The 24,000-nt window shown below is 39.6% G+C and overlaps 1 protein-coding gene across 1 annotated transcript in view; it reads left to right on the top strand.

Moving 5' to 3' along the window:
- The first annotated feature begins 1,892 nt into the window (after positions 1-1,892).
- LOC123024462 (neuronal membrane glycoprotein M6-a) overlaps positions 1,893-24,000 on the top strand; it is a 37,106-nt gene continuing 14,998 nt past the window's right edge. The window contains exons 1-2 of the mRNA XM_044432182.1: positions 1,893-2,080; positions 11,342-11,498. Coding sequence (XP_044288117.1) covers positions 2,040-2,080; positions 11,342-11,498 — 198 coding nt within the window. The 5' untranslated portion in view covers positions 1,893-2,039. The remainder of the gene's footprint in view (positions 2,081-11,341; positions 11,499-24,000) is intronic.

Raw genomic sequence — 24,000 nt, 5'->3', positions numbered from 1 at the left:
TATCTAGAGAGCTGTGGCATTGGGGCTAGAATAGCAGTGCTGTAGGTTTCCAGACTCTGCGAAGAAGGTTCTTAAGGAGGGTTCATAGTTCTGTGCTATAGTGGTGTAGCACACACTTTGCATGTATTATGTCCCAAGTTCGTTGCCTAGAATAGTCAAAACTGGGCAAAATGCATCAACAGCTTACCTACATAATAGATGTGGTGGCGGCGGCGGCAGAGAATCTAAACACATCACTCCCACTTTGAAAATTGGCACAAACAGTGTTGTTTTGTGGTGCTTGAGAATCAAGCACTTATTCCCACCAGCATCCAGCCAGTCTACTCAGGTGTGAGAAACTGTTCCAGGCATAGATGGTCATTGCTAGAATGAGGCAGATGTTTACCAGCACCCTAATTCTTCAACACCCAACAGCAATGTGATGACAGTAACAATGTTTGTGGGTTGGTGTGACTCATTCTTGGCATCTACCTTTTCACTCTTCCCAGAGAGTGATTGGGGGTATTCAAACCAGCAATATTAGCAGCAGCTTTTCTTAGGCATTGTGTTCTGCATTGGGATCCATGAGCTGTAATCCACAAAAGAACCACTGCAGCGGACTGGAACAATAATGAAATCTTCTAGAAGGGGTGGAGGCTTCTGGCAGTACAGTGGTTAGCCATGCAGCTAACCACTGTATGACTGTGCACTCAATGACTTTGACTGAAGCTTCACTGTAAAGGAAAACTATTCTGATCTGGTGGGAAGCAAGGCAGAAGGAAGAAGCCACTCGAGAAAATGAACTGGTTATGGTCAGGGCAATACAAATGAAAACAAGTGCGGGCAAGACAACCCAAATTTGGTTTGTGAAAACAAATCAGGGCTTGCAGTTGCATATAGAATTCTTGCATGCACACAAGAACTTTTGCATATGTGGCAATTCTAGAGGTCACCAACTGGCTGGAAAAGGTTAATTATTCTTCTCTTGAGATTATCTAGTACATCCTTTGGAACAGCGCCAAACAGTTCTTTTCTTGAAGACCAGGACAATAAAGATCAACCAGACATAGTGGGAGACATTTATAATAGGCTCCCATACTTTAAATCCTTTAAGAACAACTGCTGGTAGGGTTACAATTCAAATCGAGATTGCAGTTCTATCTCTGCGTAGGGCTGAAGGGGGAACAACCTTCTGCCCACAGTTTTCTTGATCAAGATTATTCCCCTCAAGTGCTGTTTTCCCTATAAGTGTCCATGTGCGTGCATTGTGTTCACACATTCAAAATAATAATGCAGAGCTTTAGCTATAGGCAAGCTTTTGGACAGCTGCTAGGGAAAGAAGAGAAATGGCTGTTGTCCCTTCCTCCCAAAAGTGTCATTTCTAGCAGGGGGCAGGGAGGCAACCCCCCTGCAGCCGCTTCTTTTCGGGTTGATGGATTGAGCTGGGCACGTCTCCCCCTTGCTGCAGTGTTGATCCTGGGAGGCAGGAGTTGTGGCCTCCAAGCCAGGCTTGGCCGTACCACAAGGCGGACTGAGGTGGCCACAAAATATTTTGGACTACAACACCCATCAGCCTTCTGTACTGGTTCTGCTGGCAAGGGTTGATAGGAGTTGTCAGCTAGAAGTTATGCAAGCTTTGTATATGTTCAGGCTTAGAAGTTTTATGTACATCAAATAAGTCCAATAATTAGAATACCTCTTATGGTAAAACTGTGTTTTCCCTTTTTCATTTTTGTGTGCGGGGTGCTGAAAACAGGTGATTCCTATTTGTGTTATCAGACTCCCTGCAGAGTTCATGACAAGCAATAGGCAGAGGAAGAAAACGGGGAAAGGAGAATGAGGATTGGTCTTGAAGCAAAAGAAAATTAAGACGTGTTAAAAATCCTTTTCTTCTCCATTTTTGTTCAGGGTGCTTCGAGTGCTGCATCAAATGCTTGGGGGGTATTCCTTATGCCTCACTGATTGCCACCATCCTGCTGTATGCCGGGGTCGCCCTTTTCTGTGGCTGTGGCCATGAAGCACTCTCGGGAACTGTCAACATTCTTCAGACCTACTTTGAGATGGCGAGAGCTGCTGGGGACACCATCGACGTCTTTACCATGTGAGCGTCTCCCTCATCTTGTGTGACTTTGCTTTTGTGCTGCAGCAAAATTTCTAGTCCCCCACCCCCAATATTCTGTTGAGAAGACATTATTTGAATTTCTTCCAAATGCAGGGGATAACAGATGGGTACAAAATTGTTCTACCAATATAAATATTTCTATTAATAAGTTTGGATGTACATTTTAAAAATGGAATATGTTTTTATCTCCTGTAATACAGATAATGACATCCAAAATTATGTAAAATATTTGGATGCATCCAAATGTTAATATATCTTTAATTGAGCTAACAGTTAAAAGTCTTTAGCTGTATGTTTTGCAACACATCTCACTCAATTCAATGTCTATATATTTTAAAGTTTGAAACATGCTAATCATGTTTCTTATTACATTAATTTCAGCATGAATATGTTTAAATAGGAGGAATATGTTTAGGAACATGGTTTAATAATAGTTTGACTTAATGAAATGTGCATCTTGTACTTAAATAATGGTATAGGTGTGTTTGCTTTGCATAAAATCATTATTCTCCACTCTATAAGTTGGCAGTGTGCACCAGCCAAAAGAATTTTTTCGGACCTTCCTTAATTCAGCTTTTGAGAAAATCACCTAGTTATGATGAGACTGGTTGGAGGCTGTCCACTTTGATCTGGAAATCAGCTTCATGCCTCTGATCATAGGAAAAAATGGCTGTAACTGTTTCCGTTTGCCATTAGTGGATTATATTTACCGAGTTATTATCTCTTTAGGATAAGAATTTGCTTATGAAATTTCAGAAGAATAAGTGCAGTGTTTTTTGCCTTTATATGTGCCTTTATACTTTTTTATCTCTTGGCAAAATGGAATAAAATTTGCATAGATAGCTTGCCCTTCTGAATAGTTCAAGTCTGTCAAATTTCAGATAAATAGGTGTAGGTTATTTGCTTTTATATGGTTTGAAGATATTCGAAAAAGAATGGGCTTTTCCATATTCCTAATAGACCATTCTTCTAAAACTTATCCAGATAAAAAAGGTTGACCTCTGTAAGAAAATGATCAAGTTTGCAAACATTACAAGCAGTGCTTTAGGTAGAAAGGGAGCACTCATAATTTCAGATGCTGAGAGATGTATTTTGCCTTCCTCTTCTAATTGTGTTCCTTTTTCAGTTTATATAAAATTGGCAACCATCATAGAAGTGCCTTTAGACAAAAAAAAACCCTGCATAGTTTCAGAAAGATAGGTGCAGAGACTAGGAAGTTGTGATGGTTGAGAATCAGTGTAAAGCTTTTTTCATAGAGAAGTCTGGAAGCATTTGTTTTGTAGGCTCCTGTGAGCCCTTCCGCAAACCACAGTGCTTGGAGAATCTTTGGTAAAATGTGTCCTTTGATTAGAAAGAGAACTTGTCAGTCAGCAACTCCAGTTCCTTTGCTCTTCACCCCAGAAACAAAAGCAAAACTTGCTAATTTTGAGACATGCTGTCTGCCTTTCTAAATGCGAATTTAGAATTTCTGTAGGGTCCTGCTTTGGTTTTGCTCACTTTATAATTTATTTGCTAATGAACTGATAAGCTGGTGGGAAGCTCAGCTGTGAAGTGCTTAAGGTCAGGTTTCACACTAGCAACAATAGGTGGAAATAAGAAGAAGGCAGGAAAAACTCATAACAGAGGCTGATCCTAAGGGATGATTGCAAGCAAAGCCTGAAATCACTAAATAGGAGAGCTTGAGAGAGTCTTTAAAAGGGAAGGCAGCCTTCACAATAGACCAATGAGACCTGAGGAGAAAGCAGTTGGTAGCCCAGCATGGAGATGTCTTACGAGAAACATTGCATGCAGTTGCAAATAAACCTACTTGAAGGAAGAGAGTTAAGGGGTAATAGCTCTTTAGGATGGGAATATACTTATCAAAATTCAGAGAAGAGGTACGTTTAGCTAAGTCCTCACCAACCACTGCCTTAATATAGCATTTAAAAAAAATGTTAACTTGCTAGGCAGCTTGTGGCGCTGGAGGAGTTTTAGCCTACAATTTTACCAGCCCTAGCCAGCATAGCTAATGGTGAGGCATGATGGGACTTGTAGGCCAAAACATCTAGAGAGCCTCAAGTTACCTATCCTTGCCTTAAAATAAATAATAAGTAGTGTCTCGTTGAAATCGATTTTAAGCTTTTAGCAGATATTGTATAATATCCTATTACTACTATTGCATTGCATTTATATATCATCTTTTTTCTTCTTGTGAGGAACCCAAGGCAGCTTACTAATGTTAAGCCTTTGTTTTGATTATTGGAATGTCTAAATTGCCCCCCATGCCTAAATCAAGCTGAGTTCAAGCATAACCAGGAATATGTAAGCATTGGAAAGGAAACATGGAATAAGTGGAAAGTGAAGCTGAAGGATGAATTCCATTTTGGAGACTCTGTTGGGGGCTTTATTGCCTTCCAGGAGTGAAAGGACTGAAGGCAAAAGGGATAGGGTCAAAAGAAAATCCTTAGGAGTGGCATTCCAGGCTAATGGAGGATGACTGCACAAAAGTTGGACAGTCAAGAAATTATCAGTGATTGGAGGGAAAGGGGACATGGCCTTCCAGGAAACCTGGCCCTGAGACCCCTGAAATAACTCATTTTAAAGGTACATGCATAAACTAGTGCGATCAGGGATGAAATGAAACACTCTTTGGGTTTTAGGACCAATGGTGCCTGGAAGAACAGATCCACCTCATAGTCAGGATCTTCAATAGCATTTCTGTGATTTGGAAGGATCAGCCATCCTGTCCCCTCCCGTTCCCTCCCCTCCCCTCCCCAGAATAAGAAATAGAATCAGTGACAGGCCAATGGCAGTGGGGGCAGATTCATCTGACTTAACTTCATTGCTTGATAGTTAGTGCTCATTCATATTGCTTATGCTGTTGCTGTTAAATGGGTTATATTTTTAGACTTGCATTTAGAATGATGCCTCTTAAAGCTGACTTTACAGCTAAGGCTCTGGCTTATTATAGATTGAAAGCTAATCCATTTTTCTAGACTTTTAAGGTAATGAGTCTCTGGGTAGCTATTATTTCTGAAACAGTAAATCAGTGCTTCGAGTGTTATCACAAATTATCTGTGTTTACTGTGTCAGAGCTATACGTGAAATACCAGTCAAGAAACATAGTTATAATTCAAAGAATTCAGACACATTGATAAGCAATGGCATTTATCAGTTAATTTGTTCATTATGAACATGTAATTGATGCTCAAGTCTCCCTGTGTCTTGGGGATTCTACATCCCTCTACCCCTGCTGTTTTGTAGTAGCTGCCGTTTGTTTATAAGGCAAGCTATTAGAACTCACGAGACAAGGTTTAAACCTGCACTATTGATAAGTGGGTGTTGCTGACATTCAGCAAGCCAGCATCTCACACGTGTCCTATCTTATTGGATGATTGTGAGGATAACATGCGTGGTGGTGGAGGGAGAAGCGTGCATGCCACCCTAACCTTCCTGTGCAAGAGTCTAATATTTTCATGCTTTCGAATGGTGGATTGTCATGGAGGGTTTGGAAGTCAGTAATCAATAGAAAATGCACCCAAAAGCTTCAGTTTTCCTTTCTGCCTTCTTGGTAACTCTCTTCTTTTTCTTGCGAAATGGAGAATTGAGGGCTTTTTGTTTTAGCTGTGCCACCCTGCTGAATATACCTCTGAATACCTCCAGATCAGTCTTTTAGTGTGAAATTGCACTGTCTCATTCGTGGAATTTTGTGCAGGCTCCAGCCAATATTACCTTTTATTTTCCCACAGTTTCCATCTTTTGTCTCACCACAAAAAACCCTCTACAGAAGGAAGGACATAAATAATGAGCACAATGCCTTTTGGTTGTTAGCACTAGGAGCTGTTCATAGGCAATGCTCTCTCAGTGCTTCAGCTAGTCATGTACAAGGGGTCTTCAGCTGGAGTTGGCTGACCAGGCTTCACAAAGTTCATTCTGTTCCTCTGGCAGTAGGAGACAAAAAAGAGAACTGTGGATTCCAAGCTTGGATGTTATAAGAGAAGCTGCTTATGTTAGTAGTCAGTCAAGCTCAGATATTAAAAGAATTTTTCTTGTTTATTTGAATTGACTCAAATTTGGCATAATTTGATCTGAATGCCTTATATTATCTCAATTTGCATGCCTGCCTTAGGCTTTTAACTGCAAAATCCTACTGCTCTTGATTCATGAGGTGGTGGCAGCTGATAATTTAGTTTATTCTGTGGAGAGTTTAATTCAGTTACAAAGGTGTAGCATTTGGATGCCCAGCTGGCTTTCCTTGGGTAGAAAAAGCAGGATGAAATTTGATAGACAAGTGTAAATTTCTTTATTTAGGAAAAAGATGTCAAATGCATAGGTATTCACAATAGTAAGTACAAAAACCTGGAAGCAAAAAATGATACATACTTTCAGTACATTATGAGAGGGTGAAACTCATTAGAAAAGACAATCATGTTAGGGAAAGGCAAAAGAAGAGCAAGAGCAAGTAAGAGTTGGAGTGACTCCCCAAAGGAAGCCATGGCCTCCAGTTTTCAGGAGCTCAGCAGGATCATAAAGGGCAGGGCTTTTGGAGGCATTTGTGCACAGGGTTATCATAAGTTGGAGATGACTTGATGGCACCAATCAACAACAGAGTGTGTGACAGGATCTTGAAGTGGTAGCTGATCACAGGCTGAATGTCAGTAGGTACCTGATGTGATCGTAAAAAGGGAAATGTATCAATAAGTATATGACTTATCCCTGAAAGGTATTTATTAAGTTCTGGTGATCCCACTTTACCTGATGCCTTCATCCTCCAGGGCCCCTCCTGTGTTTTATAGACATTTCTGCAGGTTTTGTTTTGTTTTTTTTTTAGAAAGAAGATAATGCAATATTTTCCTGGATGAGGCCATTATTTGTTCTGGCCTTGTGTAAATTTGCAATTCCGCTCTATAGTAAAACATTATCTTGTGTTGCATAACATATACATGAACATATAGAAAGGCAGTGGGGAAAATCCTCAGGAAAAAACCTTCTGTGGAGGACACTCAAATCCTCCCACATGTTATAAAGTTCATTTATATGGAGGGACGGGATCTGTGCAGATGAAAGATGACCGTGCAGATCTGCCCTTAGGAAGGGGGCAGAAGATTTGTATGGCTTATTATGGCTGCAGGAACTTATTTGCAGAGTTTCAAAAGAAGTGATATCTCTCTTTCTGCAGCTGAGTAATTTGAGGATTTGCACGGTTCTCTGTTAGTGAAATGGAAATTCAGCAGCCCACACAAGCTAGATATCAAATAATACAGTAAATAATGAATCAAACCTACAGAAAGCATTTATCTTTGTCAACTCATCTTTGCCTGTTAGTGGTAGCATTTCAAAACTGTGCAGGGGAACTCACTGTGGCAAATTATATGTAACCATGCTTACAGTTTCACTAATATTTATTGGCAGAATTGTTCAAATATAACCTGAAGCTCAATATCTGTGTGGAAGATTTATTGCGGTTTTGGCAAAAGATTAAAATTACTAGCAATGGATGAAGTAGCCTATGCTGAGCTCACAAAGTATTTTTGATTTTGCAAATATTCCTTGCCAAAGGTATGCAAATACCTTTGAAGAATTTTTTTCTGTGTGTTATGTATGTGTAACTACCAGTACAAAACCATGGATGGAGGTCCTGTTCTCGTGTTGGGTGCCAATAAAATTTGAATGTTTTCAACTGTTTAAAACAAAATGGAAAAGATGCGACCTACCAGTTTAAGGGAACATGTAGTTTAGCTCCCTCAGCATAGTGCCCTTATTGTTGCCATGCTTGTGTTCTCTTTTGTGCACTTCCACAGTGCAGGGGACTAGGCATATGAGAAATCTGTGCTGTTGCTGTTTATTGTTAACAACTAAAATTCTCTAAAGGCTGGTTGGCTAAGGGTGGGTATCTGTGTTTTCTTTGAATGAGGCATCTGTTTCATTGTGTAGAATATGGCACATTCTCAATCACCGCAATGCTGCTTTCATAGAAAACATTCTAATTTCATGCTGTCTGGTTCATAATATTTCAGCACCCATAATATGAAAGCCCAACAAATTTTAAGCCTATACCATGTAATAGCTTCAGGATTCCGTCGGCATTTAATCATTTCAGGGCATAAAACCATAAATGGCTCAACACTGGCATGATTTTGTCATCATGATTTCACATTTCTTTTGAAGACATAATCTTGGGAGACACAGAATTAACCGTTTCTAACTAATCAACCATGTTAATCAAAATTCTTTGCATTCCAAATCTTATTGTTTCTATTGTCTTGTTTTGTAAAATGCAATGACAGTATTAAAGGTCACACCCTGTGATAGACTCAGCCAGGGAAATCTCTTAAAAGATGGCTGGCAGCTGATTTGTTGATGAGCTGTAGGAATGCAGATAAACTATTGCGGTGATCCGGGAGCCACAAGGGATAAAATCTGACCTTTGTTTGAGAGATGTCTAGCTTAGTGTGCTGAGACCATCTGGTGGGATACAGTTCTGAAGCCATCATCAGTGCATACCTGTCTTCTTGATACATATTTAAAACCTGTTTAATGACTCTACATTGCACAAAACAAGAACGACCTCTTATGACAGCCATTCAGTGCCACTGTGAACTGTAAAAAAGTAGCTTGGTTGTAAAAAGTTTCTTTCTTGTGCAGTTAATGCTGTTAGAGCCAATTCACATGATAAAGTCAAATGCGGGCCGTATTATTCATTTATTTATTTATTGCATTTGCATTCCTTCCCCCGCCCCCCCCAGCCAGAATGCTCTCTGGGTGGCTCACAGCACAGTCATAAACAATAATACAGATAAAAATAGAAAATACACATACAAATAAATGACAATAATAACTAAAACCATAGAACATAATAAAGTAAAAACACAATATAAAACAACAGGAGGACACACACATTATAAACAATAAAACTACCAACCAATAAAACAATAAAGCAATAAACCAGCAGCAAGACCAATATCATAATCTAAAAATAAACTAACTAAATAAACAAAACAGTCCTAACTTGGTGCCAAAAACAAGGTAAAGTGGGTGCTAGTCGCACTTTCCTTGGAAGGGAATTCCAGAGGTGGTGTGGGACAGCAAAGAAGGCCCTTTTGCTCATCAATTCCCACCTCACCTCATGGGGCAGGGGGAAGAGGGCTTCCATATTAGGCCCCACAAGCCCTGTATGGCCACCAGTATCTGCTCCCACTGAAAATGGGGAGGGGGGCAAGGAAAGGAAAAAGTGCTCTAGGGAGGGGTTTATGGTTCCTGCCTTCGAAGTAGAGAGCAGTGCGTGGCAGCCCTTGAGATCAGGCTGTGAAAGAGAACCTATGACTACCCCGTAGTGAAATACCAATAAGGTAGTCTTTTTGGCACCAGGTTATGATGGCCATTTGTGCCGAGGCTTTTAAAGACATACTGGGCTATCCAAAGACTTAAGAGGTTGCTGTTAACTGTATGTTGTAGCAGCTTTTTTCTTTTGGGGTTTAAAATCTTTGTATTTTGATAAGATTTTATAGTATATTGCGCTTTTTTTCCTTAACTGTTTTAACCTGCCCAGAGAGATTTGGCTATTGTATAGTACAGAAATGGAGTATGTAATAACAATAATAAACAATTCCTAAACAACCCTGACAATGGACAACTATCTTACAGTGCATTAAGGGAGGGCTGGCAGGTGCTTAGTCCAAACTGGAAGTAAGATATTGCAAGGAGGAATTAAGATTCCGCTCCAGCTCCTCACTCTGCACATGGACCTCTGCTTTTAGACTCGTGGAAGTGGCAGTGTTGCATGCGTATCAAATCAGGGAGTCCTGCTGTTGAAAGCAGGGGGAGTGGGAGAAGGCCTATTTGCATACTCCCTTTTCTCCCCACTTCACCCCGCAGGGTCTCCCTGGAGCAACATGGTAGCTGGCACAAGGTGATCCAGTGGGCAGAAAGAAATGGCATCATGGCTTCCCTCTACTGTTGGTGGAAGCTAGATTGGAGGCCCTTCTAGTAACGGAAGAACTCATTCTTTGCACATAAAAGGACCGTTAGATCCATATCCACGGGTGCCATGCCTTCAGTTTCCCTCCTTTGTCTATGTGCTGTGCAGTGAATTTTTTATTTTATTTTTTATTTTTAAAAGCAAAAGCCAAATAAACAAACAATAACCCCATGACCTCATTTCATCTTGGAAGGGAAAGTGGAAAACACACAAAGCAAACTTTTTGTTATGCTGCCAGCTTAAAAATTCATTCATTCAAAAACCGAGTTTGTGTCAAAGGCTTGCGGATCTGGTCTGAATCCTTGTGACACTTTTGGATTACAAATGGATCTTTCTAATGAAAGTGAAGTGTTGAAAATATCAGGGAGTAGGGTCAGTTGGTCATGATTCTCATTCTATTTCATGATTGAAAAGGCGTGCAGTGTAGAAATTAATAGGGGATATGCCCAGTGAAGGTAGAGAAAGTTCGTTTCTGTTGGCACAATCCTATGCATGGTAGACAAAAAACAATTCCCACAACTCTCAGCATGCCCCCAACCAGGAGTTGTAGGATCTTTTTCTGTCTAAATATTCATAGAATTGCACCATATGTATTATACTAGCATTTGGCATCCTTTTACTATGAGTTCTCCAAGCCATAGAATTCTATAAGACTGAGAAATTAGACATAGCTTAATTTGAGGCAGCAATAGGCACACTTTGCTACATCTACATCATTATTGCTGAAGGCAAAGAATGCCAACCAAAAAAGGGAAACGTAAAATGGCAAATGCGTTAACATTATCCTGTAACAGCAGAGATTTGATTTGTAATGGAGAAATGGTCTTGACTGCACACTTGAACAAAACAGATCATCAACTGCCCACCCAGCTCTTCCAACTGGATGTGGAAAGTAACAAGCATCCATTCATCTGTGCAAGTGCATTGAAGAGCATTGGCAGTTTGACAGCTGTTTATGTGTTTTGCACTGAAAGAAGGGGAGATCCCAATATATTCTAAATACATAAAATGTTAAAATGCCACTGTCAGTCTGTATGTGTGTGTTGCACCAGCATAAATTGCTTGAATGATTTTCACTGGAAGAAATCTGCATTTCTTATGTGAATATTCACTGTTCTGTGATTCATAAGACAAGATCTATCAGCAACTCAGTTACCTTATTGCTACACTGTATCAACTGCTGATGTCCCAACTGGAGAAATGCCTGTCTATTTTTTTTAAAGTGTTAATAGTCAGAGTCTTCAGTAAAATTTTACTAACATGTATACCTTTTTATTACACAGGATTGACATCTTCAAATATGTGATCTATGGCGTAGCAGCTGCCTTCTTTGTTTATGGCATTTTGCTGATGGTAGAAGGATTTTTTACAACTGGTGCCATCAAGGATCTCTATGGAGATTTCAAAATCACCACCTGCGGCAGATGTGTCAGTGCCTGGGTATGTTAATATGACAGCGTTGATTACCCATGCTAATTTAGCTGGGCTGAAGTGTTTTAATTAATTCATACAAAGTTAAATGGTTTCTATAGACACAAAATATGTCTCTGAGAATGTATCTGGAGCAGATGATGTCATTGTCTTAGACTTAAGGATTTGCAGAAACCTTAGGCGTAATGCTTAGAAACACTATATTCTATGGATCTAGGCTTCAGAAGGTGACTCACAGCATTTTAGACAGTGGCTAAATTCTCCTCCTTTTAAAGAACACACAACAATATTGTGCTTGGATTGTACTTCAAGAGTATACTGCTTTATGCAGGGTACTTATATCAAGATGTCACAGCTCTCTTTTAGATGGTCATTTGATGGTAATGCTAATTATGGTATCCATGTTGCTTTTCTGTGAGATTGGTTTTGGATAGTACAAAAAGCCTCCTACTTTTTGCACTTCCACTGCGATGTCAGAAGGGGACTTTGCATGGGTAGGATGCACCATCTGTCCTGTAGTTGTAGATAACCAGCTATTCACTTGTGAATTCTCTCCCACACATTCAGAAAGAAACTGGATAGCCATCTGAGTGAAATGGTGTAAATTGGTGTCCTGCAACAGCAGACCCAATGGCCTTTTTAGCCCCTTCCAACTCTACTATTCTGTGTTTCTATGACATTCAAAGTCCCTCTAAGTGAAGTAAGTGTACCATGTGGGAGAAAATAAGCCCAAGTGCACAGACCAAGATTCCTTCTATCCTGCCCAGCCTGCCTTGTGCTATTATGAAAATAAATGTAGCAGTTATTTATTTTAGGCAATGCACAATAATCTCTGCTCACAGGAATTACGATTTGGTATCAGAAAATTACATTGCGTGAGATGGGGCACTATGGTTAGCTGCATAGGCCAAAGAAGCCAGGATGAAGGTGTAGTTGCATAAGAAAAGTATGTGTATGTAGCTTATTCAGGCATCCAAGCATACTTACATGAGCACACAAGGTGGAAGAGTGAGAACTGTTCTCATCACCCTCCTCAAGTGCAGGAAATCCTTCCAGGCCTCTTCAATTTATGGGCAACCTCTATTGGTAGAAGGAATCCTGCTTCAGAGGACCATGAGGAGGGAGGGCAAGAATGGTGGTGGTGGTGGTGGGTGGACAGGCAGATCTTGCTTGTTCATTCATCTCTCCCTCCTCACATGTTAGGATGCTATTCTGAATATGGCTTTTATGTTAAAACAAAAGCGGTTATTAGTTTGAGGGTACAGAAACATAATCCAGATGGTTTTATAACTGGATAATAATGGGATGTTTGAAATTATTATAAGGGAGGCTGTTAGGAGAATGTATAACAATATGTTAAACAACGTAAAGAGATAAGAAACAATCCACAATCTTAAAATGGTGAAAATGAAAAGCTAGGCCCATCTTCAGGATAATCAATGTGCCTCACCGAATTGCTTTTCATTTTAAATTCTTACATACTGATCCAAATTGTGTTTACTTGGAAATTAATGCAGATGATTTCAGTATGACACCTTTTAAATGAGATGCAGTTAAGATCAGGGCATTAGGTTGCAACCCAAGGCTTTCTTGAATAAAATGGGCTTATGTTTTCCACCATAATTACCTAATTGCTCATGGTACAGATAAATGTTGGATGGTGAATATGTCTATTTTCACTCGATGTTACTTGTTCATATATTCACTCTTAAATCCACTCTGACCTGCATTAATTGGCAAATATTTAAAATCTGCATGAAAAGCCACATTTAATTTTATCTCAGACTATATGTAATTTGAGCATTTGGAAACATTCAGGAACTACAAATGTTGGAAGTGCCATAAACTATGATGTATGGATCAGTTCAGTTTGTTTTGGAATCCACAGATTAAATTCTGGAAGTCTTCATGTTAATAACCCATAAATCTCTGTTTAACAAAACAATGTGAACCATTACTGTTGGGTATTTAGTCCAAACATTGTGATTGCCATATTGATGGACACAGTAATGAAAATTGTGGTAATCAAGGTTTTGCTATGTAAAGGGACTAGTATGTAATACTATATGCAAAAAAGACCTGTCATTTCTAAATGTCTGATTTCTAGCAAGGACTTATTGCAAATTTGATCGAGCAAGACATGTGGCCATAGAAACATTTGTATCTGCATATTTCAGGAACTGGAAACTCTGAATGTGATTCTGATTTTGAAAAATAGTTCTGCAAAGATTAGTCATCTGTGTTTGTTTTTTGCAACTGTGAAACTGGAGCAATTGTTATATAAAAGCATTTTTCTAGACTGACAAATTTAAAGGCTGGTCTGATAACAAGATCTGAAATTTCTGGATGACCACACTTCTAATTAGCTAGGAATCCTTATTCATAGGGCATTTCACTCCTTGAAGTTCATCTGTTATGTTTCCAAACTCTGTCTTCTTCAGCACCTTGCTCCATGGACAAACACAGAGTTAATTGCAATGGAGGAGTCAATTCACTCAAGAGTCCTTACTAGCAATTTTTTCAAAGATGAATCAGGGTCATAGCCCAGGTCAAGCCCCCAGGATAACAGGGAAATACAGTCAGAATTCAGAGACAGCATTAAGTCTATAGCGCAGGAGTCCAAAGGTGAGCTAAGGTCAGGATACAAGAAGCCAGAAATTAGTGTTGTTTTCAACAAATTCCAGATAACATGTCTCCTATGCACTACACATGGTGCATCTTCTGCATTTTATAATCCTTACTTCTGAGGATTTGCCTGGATTCCAGTGCTTTGTTTTAAAGGAGTCTTGTTGATCTACCCCTTAAGGCAACAATGCTATCTGGGACTGGGTGGGTGCTGGCACTCTGCTGGCAGGGACAGGAATGTGGTCCTCTCTCCGACGAAATGTTATAATAATAATAATCATAATAATAATAATAATAATACCTCCTAACATACATGGTTCCATGGTCTTCTTTTTCAAGTAATTCTGGCTTCTCAGAAGGAATGTCCCTCCTGCAGAGACATGGATTCTCTCCGCCCCCCACCCCAGGGACTCCGGATTCTATCACTGTTTATTAGCTTGTAGAAAAAGCACCTTGAATTTCTCAGCTGGTATCTGGCCATCTTCTGGGGATTAATATTTTCATGCTGACAGTGGCTCTGTGTCACCGTAACTCTTTCCCTTAATTGTGTTGCCTTTACTACAGGGTTTTTTATTACCTTTTGAACATATGTTTGCAGAAATTCTTAATCATTAATGAGATTTCTATCTTCATCTGTAAGATAACCAACTATTGGCCGCATACATCTTCCCTTTAACTATTCACATAAATTTAACATGACACCTTTTAGTACTGATTTTTTTTCATACTGGCATTTTGGTGGTATATCATTCTACAGTTTGATATATTGGAAAAGAAATAGCTTATGGGTTCATTTAGCAATCTTGTCTTTTCAAAGAAAGCATATAACAGGCTTCTTTTTTTCTATATGTAAATCATATGGTACTTAAGTGGGAGCCATTAATTACATGTGCACATAGATTACTAAACTGCACTTTCTCCACTTGCTTGCTTAAAACTAAATTCAAATGAGGAGCACAAAATGTATGTTTTCTGATTTCCTGGGGTGCTTTTTAAAGCAGTCATTAACCTCATTGACCCAAAGAATCAGAAATAAGGTCTTTCTTTGGAGCATCGTGATAAGAACATAAGCAGAGACCTGCTGAATTGAATCAAAGCTCTGCCTGATCCAATATCTCCTTCCCATAGTGACTACCCAGATGACTTTGGGTAGAACAATTGCAGGACATGAGGGCAACTACTGGGCATTAGAGATGTTTTTCCTTTGATTTTAGAGATATCACATAGCCTACCATGTGGTTACCATAGTGGTTACTTGGACCTATCCTCATGGGTTTATTTAATCCCCTATTAAAGCTATCCAAGTTGGCAGCTGTCACCACATCTTGTGGTAGCAACTTCCATAGTTTAACTTCCCTTAGTATGGCTGGAAATTCCCATTGTGTAGTCATTGGATGACCCAATTTTAGATTCCAGTATTATATGAGGAGGAAAATTTCTAACTTTCCATTTTCTCTTCACTATGAATTATTTGAAACATTTCTGTCACATTTCTCCTTATTTATCTTTTTTCCCAAGATAAAATGCCCCAACATTGGTTTTTTCTGACACCATAGATTTGTTTAAATCATTGCATAATAATTACATTATACAAAGCATTGTATGATATGGATAATTTTTATGCCTTTCCTAATGATACCCATTATTCATAACAGCTACACATTAGGTCAATATTTTCATCAACCCAAGTCCCCTTTCCTGGTTAATGATTTCCAGCTCATATCGCATTAGTGCATATGTGACATTTGGAGCTTTATCCCAATATGCACCACTTTGATTTTGCTTCCTTTGAACTGTAATTCCCATTTTAATGCCTGTTCACCTAGTTTTGAATCACTTCTTAATCCCTTTAATATCCAAAATCTCTGAATGAGTTTTTTTGGCCTGAGGGGTAAAGTAAAGCTCTTCAGAACCTTATCACATTCAGAAGATCTTTGGCCCATCAGAAACAAGTGTACATACAGAGGTACAAAATTTGAGGAATGAACCCACTGTAGAAGTTCACACCCTTAATTTTGTTAGACACAGAATCTTTTCTCCCTAGCTGGGCTCTGCAAGAAGTGTTTCTGTGTGCTACTGCACTAGTGGGCTGAAAACTGGTGATATCAGTAACTCTCTGAGGCAGTTTTCAATGTTTGAGAATGGGGGTGGATGCACACTTCACTGAATAAATATATGTTCAGTGCTTTAAAAATGAATACAGCTTGTCTGCAGCAGCAGGAATTTGGCGGACGAGACAGACTCCTGAATCAGTACTGGATTTGCTAGCCAATACATATGTCAAAGGCATTGTGAATGCAGGAGGACACTTGGCTCCATTTGCAAGAACGTAGTGATTCTTCATTTGTATATACCTTTGTAGGAAGCCAGTGAACTGCACCATTTCTTATCTGTTGTGGTTCTTTTTCCAACAAAAAGCTTCTGCCATTCATCTTCAGCTTCCTACTCCTCAGATCACAAGCAAATAATCTCATTCTATTTTCATTTCGTGTATTACATTTCTTTGAAATAGCTGAATCTCTCTGGATTGTTTACAAAGATTAAAACTTCAAAATACATTATGAAAGGCATTTTCATACAAACACAGAAACAAACAGCACACAGACACACATAATTTTAAACAGCAAGAAAAATCAATAAGAAAGATCCAGGAGCTGATGGGGTTCTCCCTTTCTCCCAGCAAGATGCCATTCACAGTTGATCTGCTAAGTTAGCAACTTATTTTTGTATCTTTGCTGTTTCCCACATATCAAGTGATTTAAATGAACCCATGAACTGCAGGCTCAGCAGAGAGCCACATGAAAACGATACAGAGAAAGCTTACAGAAAGACAGCCCAGTCATCTCCCCTCCTGCTTGCACAAGCCAAGCAGCACGATGAAAGTCATTTGGGTCAACAGCAAATCCAGCAAAAGATTCCGAATGAGTCTTGCCACAGCACAAGGGCAAGCCATTGAAAGGTTTGAACTTGATGGAAAGGTTTGAACTTCCATCCCTGTGCACTCAGACTGCATGTGCTTCATCCCATCCCTGCTGACTGCAACTATGAACAGCTTTTCCCAGAGCTAGTCAGGAGTGCAGAGTGCAAATTAAATGGGAACAGTTGATGCCAAGTCGACTCCATGTGCTGCCTCAAGGAGTAATTTGGGATCCCAGGTGGGTCAGAGCTGAGCAACAGTTCTGACCTGCAGAGGTTCAACACTCATAAATAAATTCCAGACAATACACAGCAGGGTAGTTTGCACTGATGATGTGCCAGAAGCTGAATGAAACTCAACTGGAGAAAATACCATGTGTATTGCAGGCTGGAAATCAATATTGGTTAGGCTTTTTCTACAGTGGCCTCAGGGCTAGCTTTATCTGGCAGCAAGAAGAAGCACACTGCCTCAGGTGCTGGGATTCAGGATGAGTAGTTGGAAGAGTTTGATGTCAAAATGATGAAAAATTTTGGTCCTTGGAAGGGAAGGGGGGATATATTTGGTGTTGAGCTTCAGGCTGATGCTGAATCTGGGCTGATGCTGAAGTTCTTTGTGCTGAAATGATTACGTGAAGGCCATCTAAATTGTGCTCCTCATAGTCCACCAGATAATTGGTATGAAGGCCATCTAAATTGTGCTCCTCATAGTCCACCAGATAACTGGTTTTTCAGGCTGTGTTCAGCGTGATTATGATGGCACATGTACATTCATACTCACCACAAATATGTTCCACCTAGGCTGCTACATGGGGAGAAAGGGGATTTGGTGACAGCTGAAGATGGGGCACCTGTGAGTGCCATGTGGGAATCTTTCTTTGGCTGCTCGTACATGCCCTAGCAGAAAAGCAACAATTTCCAATCAAACTTTGTTCTTTAAATCTTCAGGGCATGCTTTTGGACACAATATAATGGATCAGGTTAATTTGCATGGAACTGAATTAGCATCTTTAGTTAAGCCATAAACTGTTCCAATAAATTGCATAGGAGATATATTAGGCATGCAGCATAATTAATGCATTAATGTTAACACACTGATCTTCAAATTGGGTTAGCTTGATCAGGGCAATGATGTCTAGCTGCTGAGAGGATTCGAGGCTTGTTGTACAGTGATGAAATGAACAAATGCTGGCATCATGTGTAGTAATTCATGTCTTGCAATTTATTATCTGCATATGCAGTGTGAAGGGTGGGGGAGAAGTCAACACAATTCCATTAGATTCACACTTTCCATCCTTCTGCTTAGGGACTGTTTGACATTCTTCTTTGATGGCTTCAAAGTGATGCCTGTAAGGTATCAAACAAAAAGAGACAAGCATGGAATGCATAATTAACCAGCTTGCTTATGTCAAATGTTTATGCAATGTGGCTATTCGTGTGAATTGATGAGGAAAAGGTGGCTTTTAATCTTACTTCTTTTTAATTTTTTTAACTTCCTGATGAAAGTAATAACAGTACCTTTGCTCCAGTGCATTTTGTGTTTATTTATTTAGAAAATGTGTAGGCCGTCCATCACTGTTGTCTCTGAACAGCTTACAACATTATTCCAAATCCTAAATAAAATAATTTAACTGTTCCACAACTGAGCCTAAAACTAACCTATTTAAAATAAATTAAACAGGTACTGGTGTGATTTAGGTGATTAGGTGTTTAACAGGTATTAGGTGTGATTCAGAGCCCATCTTGCACCAAAGGCAGTAATATAATTTACATGCGGATTACTTGTTTACTTTTCTGTACAATATGTACCTCCCACTACCGCATCAATGTTTTCTGTCCCAGGTTTGGAAAAGTTGCTGATTTGGGCTAACAGTACTTAGTGCTCGTTTCACCTCACAGAAGCACAGGCACATAAAGATACTATAGTATCACCAATTAAAAAATGATGGAACCACAAAGAAAATGGGGTTGTTTTGAGTTATATCCATTCCAGTTCATGATATCCAGTTCAAATTAGTGGATCCTGCACAAATCCACAGTGGACTCAAATGGGTTTGAATTTCTAAGAATATGACCCACAGATTCTGGGCCTGCCAACTTTTCCCAAGATGTTCAGATTCTGTGAACTTGTGAACCTTTTTTTTTTTTTAATGGTCAGTAAGTTTATGCAATATTGATGGTAGTTTTTCATTTTAAAAAAGCAGTCTTTAAAAATGCACATTTTTCCTATGGGATAAAGCATAAAAATACATATTTTGCAGAGCTGGGGGTATTTGCAAATTTTTAAGAATTTGCAAATTTGTTTATGAATGAATTTCTGTGAATCAGTGAATTGGATGATAGAATAAAAACCACCTGCCAATTTATGAAATATAGAATGGATTTTACAGTATCTTGTATGTCCTTGTGTCCAGTGGACCCCCCCCCCCCCGGTGCTGGTAGGCAAGTGATTTATAGCAGAGATAGGGACAAGACACATTGTAATGATTTCAGGAAAGGGAGTAAATTGAACTAGATATTGCTCGGGGGAGGAGAAGATATGTGGAAATGGAAGCACTGTTTTCATGTAGGTGGGATTCTTGTTCTTTTGTTAAGGGATAAGCACATTAGGCTCTGGTTTTGACAGTGAAATATCTGATTTGGACTTTGGATCTGTCCTGTGTAATGGGCCAGAAGCCTTTCCGCCTCCTAAGCAATGAATTGACTATTTTAAATGAAATTATAATATAGAAAAGAAAAAGAGAGAGTATATTACAATAGGATAGCAATCAAAGTCATGTATGTAGCCCACCTTCCATTCGCATCACCAGCCACCCAGTAAGGGAGAAGAAAATAAGTTCTTGGGCATGACAAAAATAGCTGTACATCACAAAGAGAAGAAAAGACCATCCTGTTTATTACCATTGCTTTAGCACAAACATCTGGCATATTGCCAACCCCAAGGTCCAACAATGGGGGAGGGGAGGAATTTCTAATAGAGAAGGAAGTTCTAAATGACTCTATGAGTCTGGATGAGGTTATGTTTAAGAGTGCCTTAAACAATACTGCGGTAGTAATATTAAGATGTGGTGAAAAAAATAAGCCAAGGTGAATTCCAGCTCCCACATCTTGCACCAGTTATACAACTTTAGGACATCCCCCAAAATGTGGGTCAAATGCTATGAGGTATCACTAGAGGATTTTACTAACTTGATTCCTGATATTTTTGTTTCCTATATTGTAGATATCTTAGGAAGTGTTACTGGTGTTTTACCTATGATGGGTCAGAGTCTTTTGTACATGATTTGAATAGGCAGCACTCTATTATATTGTTTTGTTCTACTGTTCATTTAGGGAGACTGTGCTGCTTTTATAAGGAGTTTGTAAGTCATGCAGACTCTCTAAATGGACTTGCAGTTGGTGTCTGGATTAGATTTTTGTAAGATGGGACTGGCTTCAAGTGGGTCGACATTTTCACAGCTATGTGGAATTATAAGATCGATGCATAATTTTGAAAAGTCACTCATAGCATACTGGCCTATTTTTATTCTAGGACAAGTTATTCATTACCCTGATCACTACTTGGCTGTGTAATAAGTCAACTGCATTATTTTAGGCCCATCTGTTTGTATAGTAAGTGCTGCTACCGCATTCTTCTTGCCACTCCATTTGTGATCTTACTTCAGGGTTCTAATTAAATTACCAAAGATTCAGTTTGTTTGCTGGTTCATCAACATAATGAAATTGGCAAGTGTGCTTGTTTCTTCCATTCTGTTTCAGTTGACAAACTCAGAATTTACCTTGAGGCAATACCTCTTTTACCTATGACCATTTTCTGGTGTTGTGTCTGCATCTTTCCATTTCAGCAGGATGGAAGAATGAAAGTTTAGTGAGATCACGTGCCTAGTGGTGGCATGTGAAGTATCTCATGGAAACATGGGGACTACGTTTTCTCTTGCTATAGCAGCCTAGCATAGTTCCATTGCTGTAACCTAAAGGATGATTCATCTCAGTTTTGAAGCATATTGCTAAGAGGGTTTTGATGCCTTGAAGCAGAGAGTGGCTGTGTCCTGCATGGCATCCTGAGTTACTGAGGCTATAGCCAGTGGCAATGTCAGGTTTTTGGGGAATCCTTGTGCAACGTGTCCTCAGTGGGAAACACGTTGATGAATTTGTCCTCTTGGATTTGTCTACACTGCATAGTCATTCATCCTCTTGCTCTGGACTGAATGTGTACCACCATCCAGAGGAAGAATGCAAAGCAAGTGAAGGAAAGTGCTCTATTTCCATCCTCTTTCATTGCTTATATGGTCCAAGAAGGCAGATGAACAAGCTGTGATAGCAAGGGGGAACACCGACAGGGCCAGGAAGCTGCTGGGATTGGCAGTGGGCTTTCTGCAGGGATGTGGGCCAGACCAGGTGCCTAACCCTGACACCAGTCCTTTTTACGCATTTGTTGCGCATGCCATGAGAGCTAAAACAGCCCTCATTATGGGCTTTCTGTCATCCAGCAGCAAAACTAAAAGAAGCATGAAGGCTCATACCTTTAAGTATTAGATCTCTGTGGAGAACAAAAACAGAACATGGTAGGCAGAAAGGAGAATGGATGGCCCACTGAGCTGAAAACAGCCTTTCCTGGCATGACCGCTTGGAACAAAGAGCAAAGCATCAGCATGCAGGCACATCCTCTGCTTGCCACATGCTGCAAGGTGCAAAGTAGGGAGTACTTTTGAAAGGTTTGCCAAGAGAGTGCGTGAGTGAGTGAGTGAGTGAGTGTGTGTGTGTGAGAGAGAGAGAGAGAGAGAGCGAGCAAGTTTATATACCCCAATCTCGTGTTTATTTCATATATTTATTTAATGTGTTTGGTTGAGAAAATGTCTATTTCATATAAGAAAATATGATCATGACTTCAACAAATTAAAAATAATTACACAATGAGTTAAAATATATGTACCTAGTAACTAGGCACTTGTCATAAAGACAAAGCATGATTCAGCAGTATTTCAACAGTACCACAAGCAGACATGACCGTACAACTCTTAAGTTGCAGTAAATCTAAAGTTCTTAGTAAGTACACCATCACTAATTCAGGAGAAAAAAAGCCTACTGTTCAATAACCTTGGGCTGCCAGAAGTTAGCAACTGATCATACAACAGAGAGTTGTACTATCTTTCAGAAATAACTTTCTTTCTATAAAATGTGTTGCTTCTTCTAAAAACTAAAATCTGTGCATATATGCTTCTATTGGATTTATTTACGAATATTACAAATGTATGATAGACTACTGTGTATTGCTTTATTATTAATAGTATATCCTACCCAGCAATCTCATTTTCTTCCTCATGAAAAACAGATGATGGCAAACCTGAGAAAATCAATCACATTGATGCCAATTAATAATGTAGAAAGAAATATATGAGCAAGTCAAGACTAAAAAAAAAGAAATAAAGTAGATGCCATGGTCTTGTCTGCATTACACCTCTTGCGGCTTCATCTTTACAGCAGCAAACAGAAGCGTGAGGACTAAGTTCAACAAGCCCTAAAGTAAGAATGAGATGTGACAAGCAGGACTGTTGTGCCACGGAGAAATGTTGAGTTAAATTATTCTGGCATGCATGCGTGTCCTTCCTGCTGCTGCACGTGTTCCCCTGTTGACACTGTTATCAATGCAGATCAGGACAGCTCCATGAGAGATGAACGGAAGCAGTATGGAAAACAGGGACCAGTGGGTGTGTATCCAGTCCCCTCACCCAAAAAAGTCCCATTGATTCTTGCTAAGCACATGGCGTAACAAAACAAAATATGACATGAACTTGCAGTTTTTTGACTCATACATACTGACTGTAAAATTGGCATGATTTCTGATTGAGGTGGGGGCATTGAGATTGCAGCTTCTTTGTTATAATGTACAGTAATTCCTTGGTTCACAAACGTTTTCTGTTTAGTTCATGAACAGAAATTTTGCTTCTGTTCACAAACTCCGCATTGGGTGAGGAACATGATCGCGGCCATCTTCCCCGCACCATGACCTCATGGCAGAGCATGTCCGTGCAGGGAAGATGGCCTCATTCGTGTTCACACAAACATGAACGCGGCCGTCTTCCCCACTCTGACACATGGCTGCAGCTTCCTCTAGTTGCAATCGTGGTCACAGACTCTCCCTCCAAACAATAAGCTCCTCCCCACCCACCTTCCTGTCCTCCACTCCAGAAGTCGCCTCAAGCAAGGTTAGCATTCTCTCTCTTCATACTCTACTGTACTTTGTTTCATATTTTTGTGGTTAAAAAAATTACATATGGTTCAAAAAGGAGTAACCTTATTTATAATGAATCTTTTGGGGAAATTTGACTCAGTTTGCAACCAGTTCAGTTCATGACCAAGATCATGGAATGAATTAAGTTCGTGAACCAAGGTACCACTGTATAATAGTTTCCCTGAAAATCAGAGCATGCATATACATAGATGCAAACACATGATTATAGTTTTTGCCGTACCTCAAGTTCTTCTTGTTAGCACAGTTGGCCTAGTCGGTTTGAATTATCCAGCTTTTGCATATAGCCAAACCCAAGTGTTACTTTTAATCACAAGATGACTAGCTATGCAATCCTATACATGTTATCTAAGTGAAACCCCATTTAGTTCAATTAAATTCAGTTAAACTTAGTCCTGGGTAAGTGCTACAATCTGAAAAATGCATTTTGGATAGTGATATTCATCCAAGCCTTGCAAATTGTTCAACCCACAATCATGCTTTGAGAGTGAGATTCTTGAAGATTAACGAATAGCAGTTCAAGTCACTTGTAAGAATGTGAATATCCTCTATGAACAAAGATTGGTTGATTGTAATCAGTGTACTGCAGGGGTAGGGAACCTGGTGCTCTCAAGATGTGGTTTGACTCCAGCTCTCATCAGCTCCAGCCAGCAAGGCCAATGAATAATGTAGAAAGCAGTTGTAGTTAAACATCTGGAGGGCAACAATAATGGTATGAGGAAA

This window comes from Varanus komodoensis, unplaced genomic scaffold (assembly GCF_004798865.1).
Source record: "Varanus komodoensis strain SLA01 unplaced genomic scaffold, ASM479886v1 scaffold233, whole genome shotgun sequence".
NCBI classification, from domain to species: Eukaryota; Metazoa; Chordata; class Lepidosauria; order Squamata; family Varanidae; genus Varanus; species Varanus komodoensis.
The sequence above is the reverse complement of the archived record's forward strand: the minus strand, read 5'-3'. Positions and strand labels throughout refer to the sequence as shown.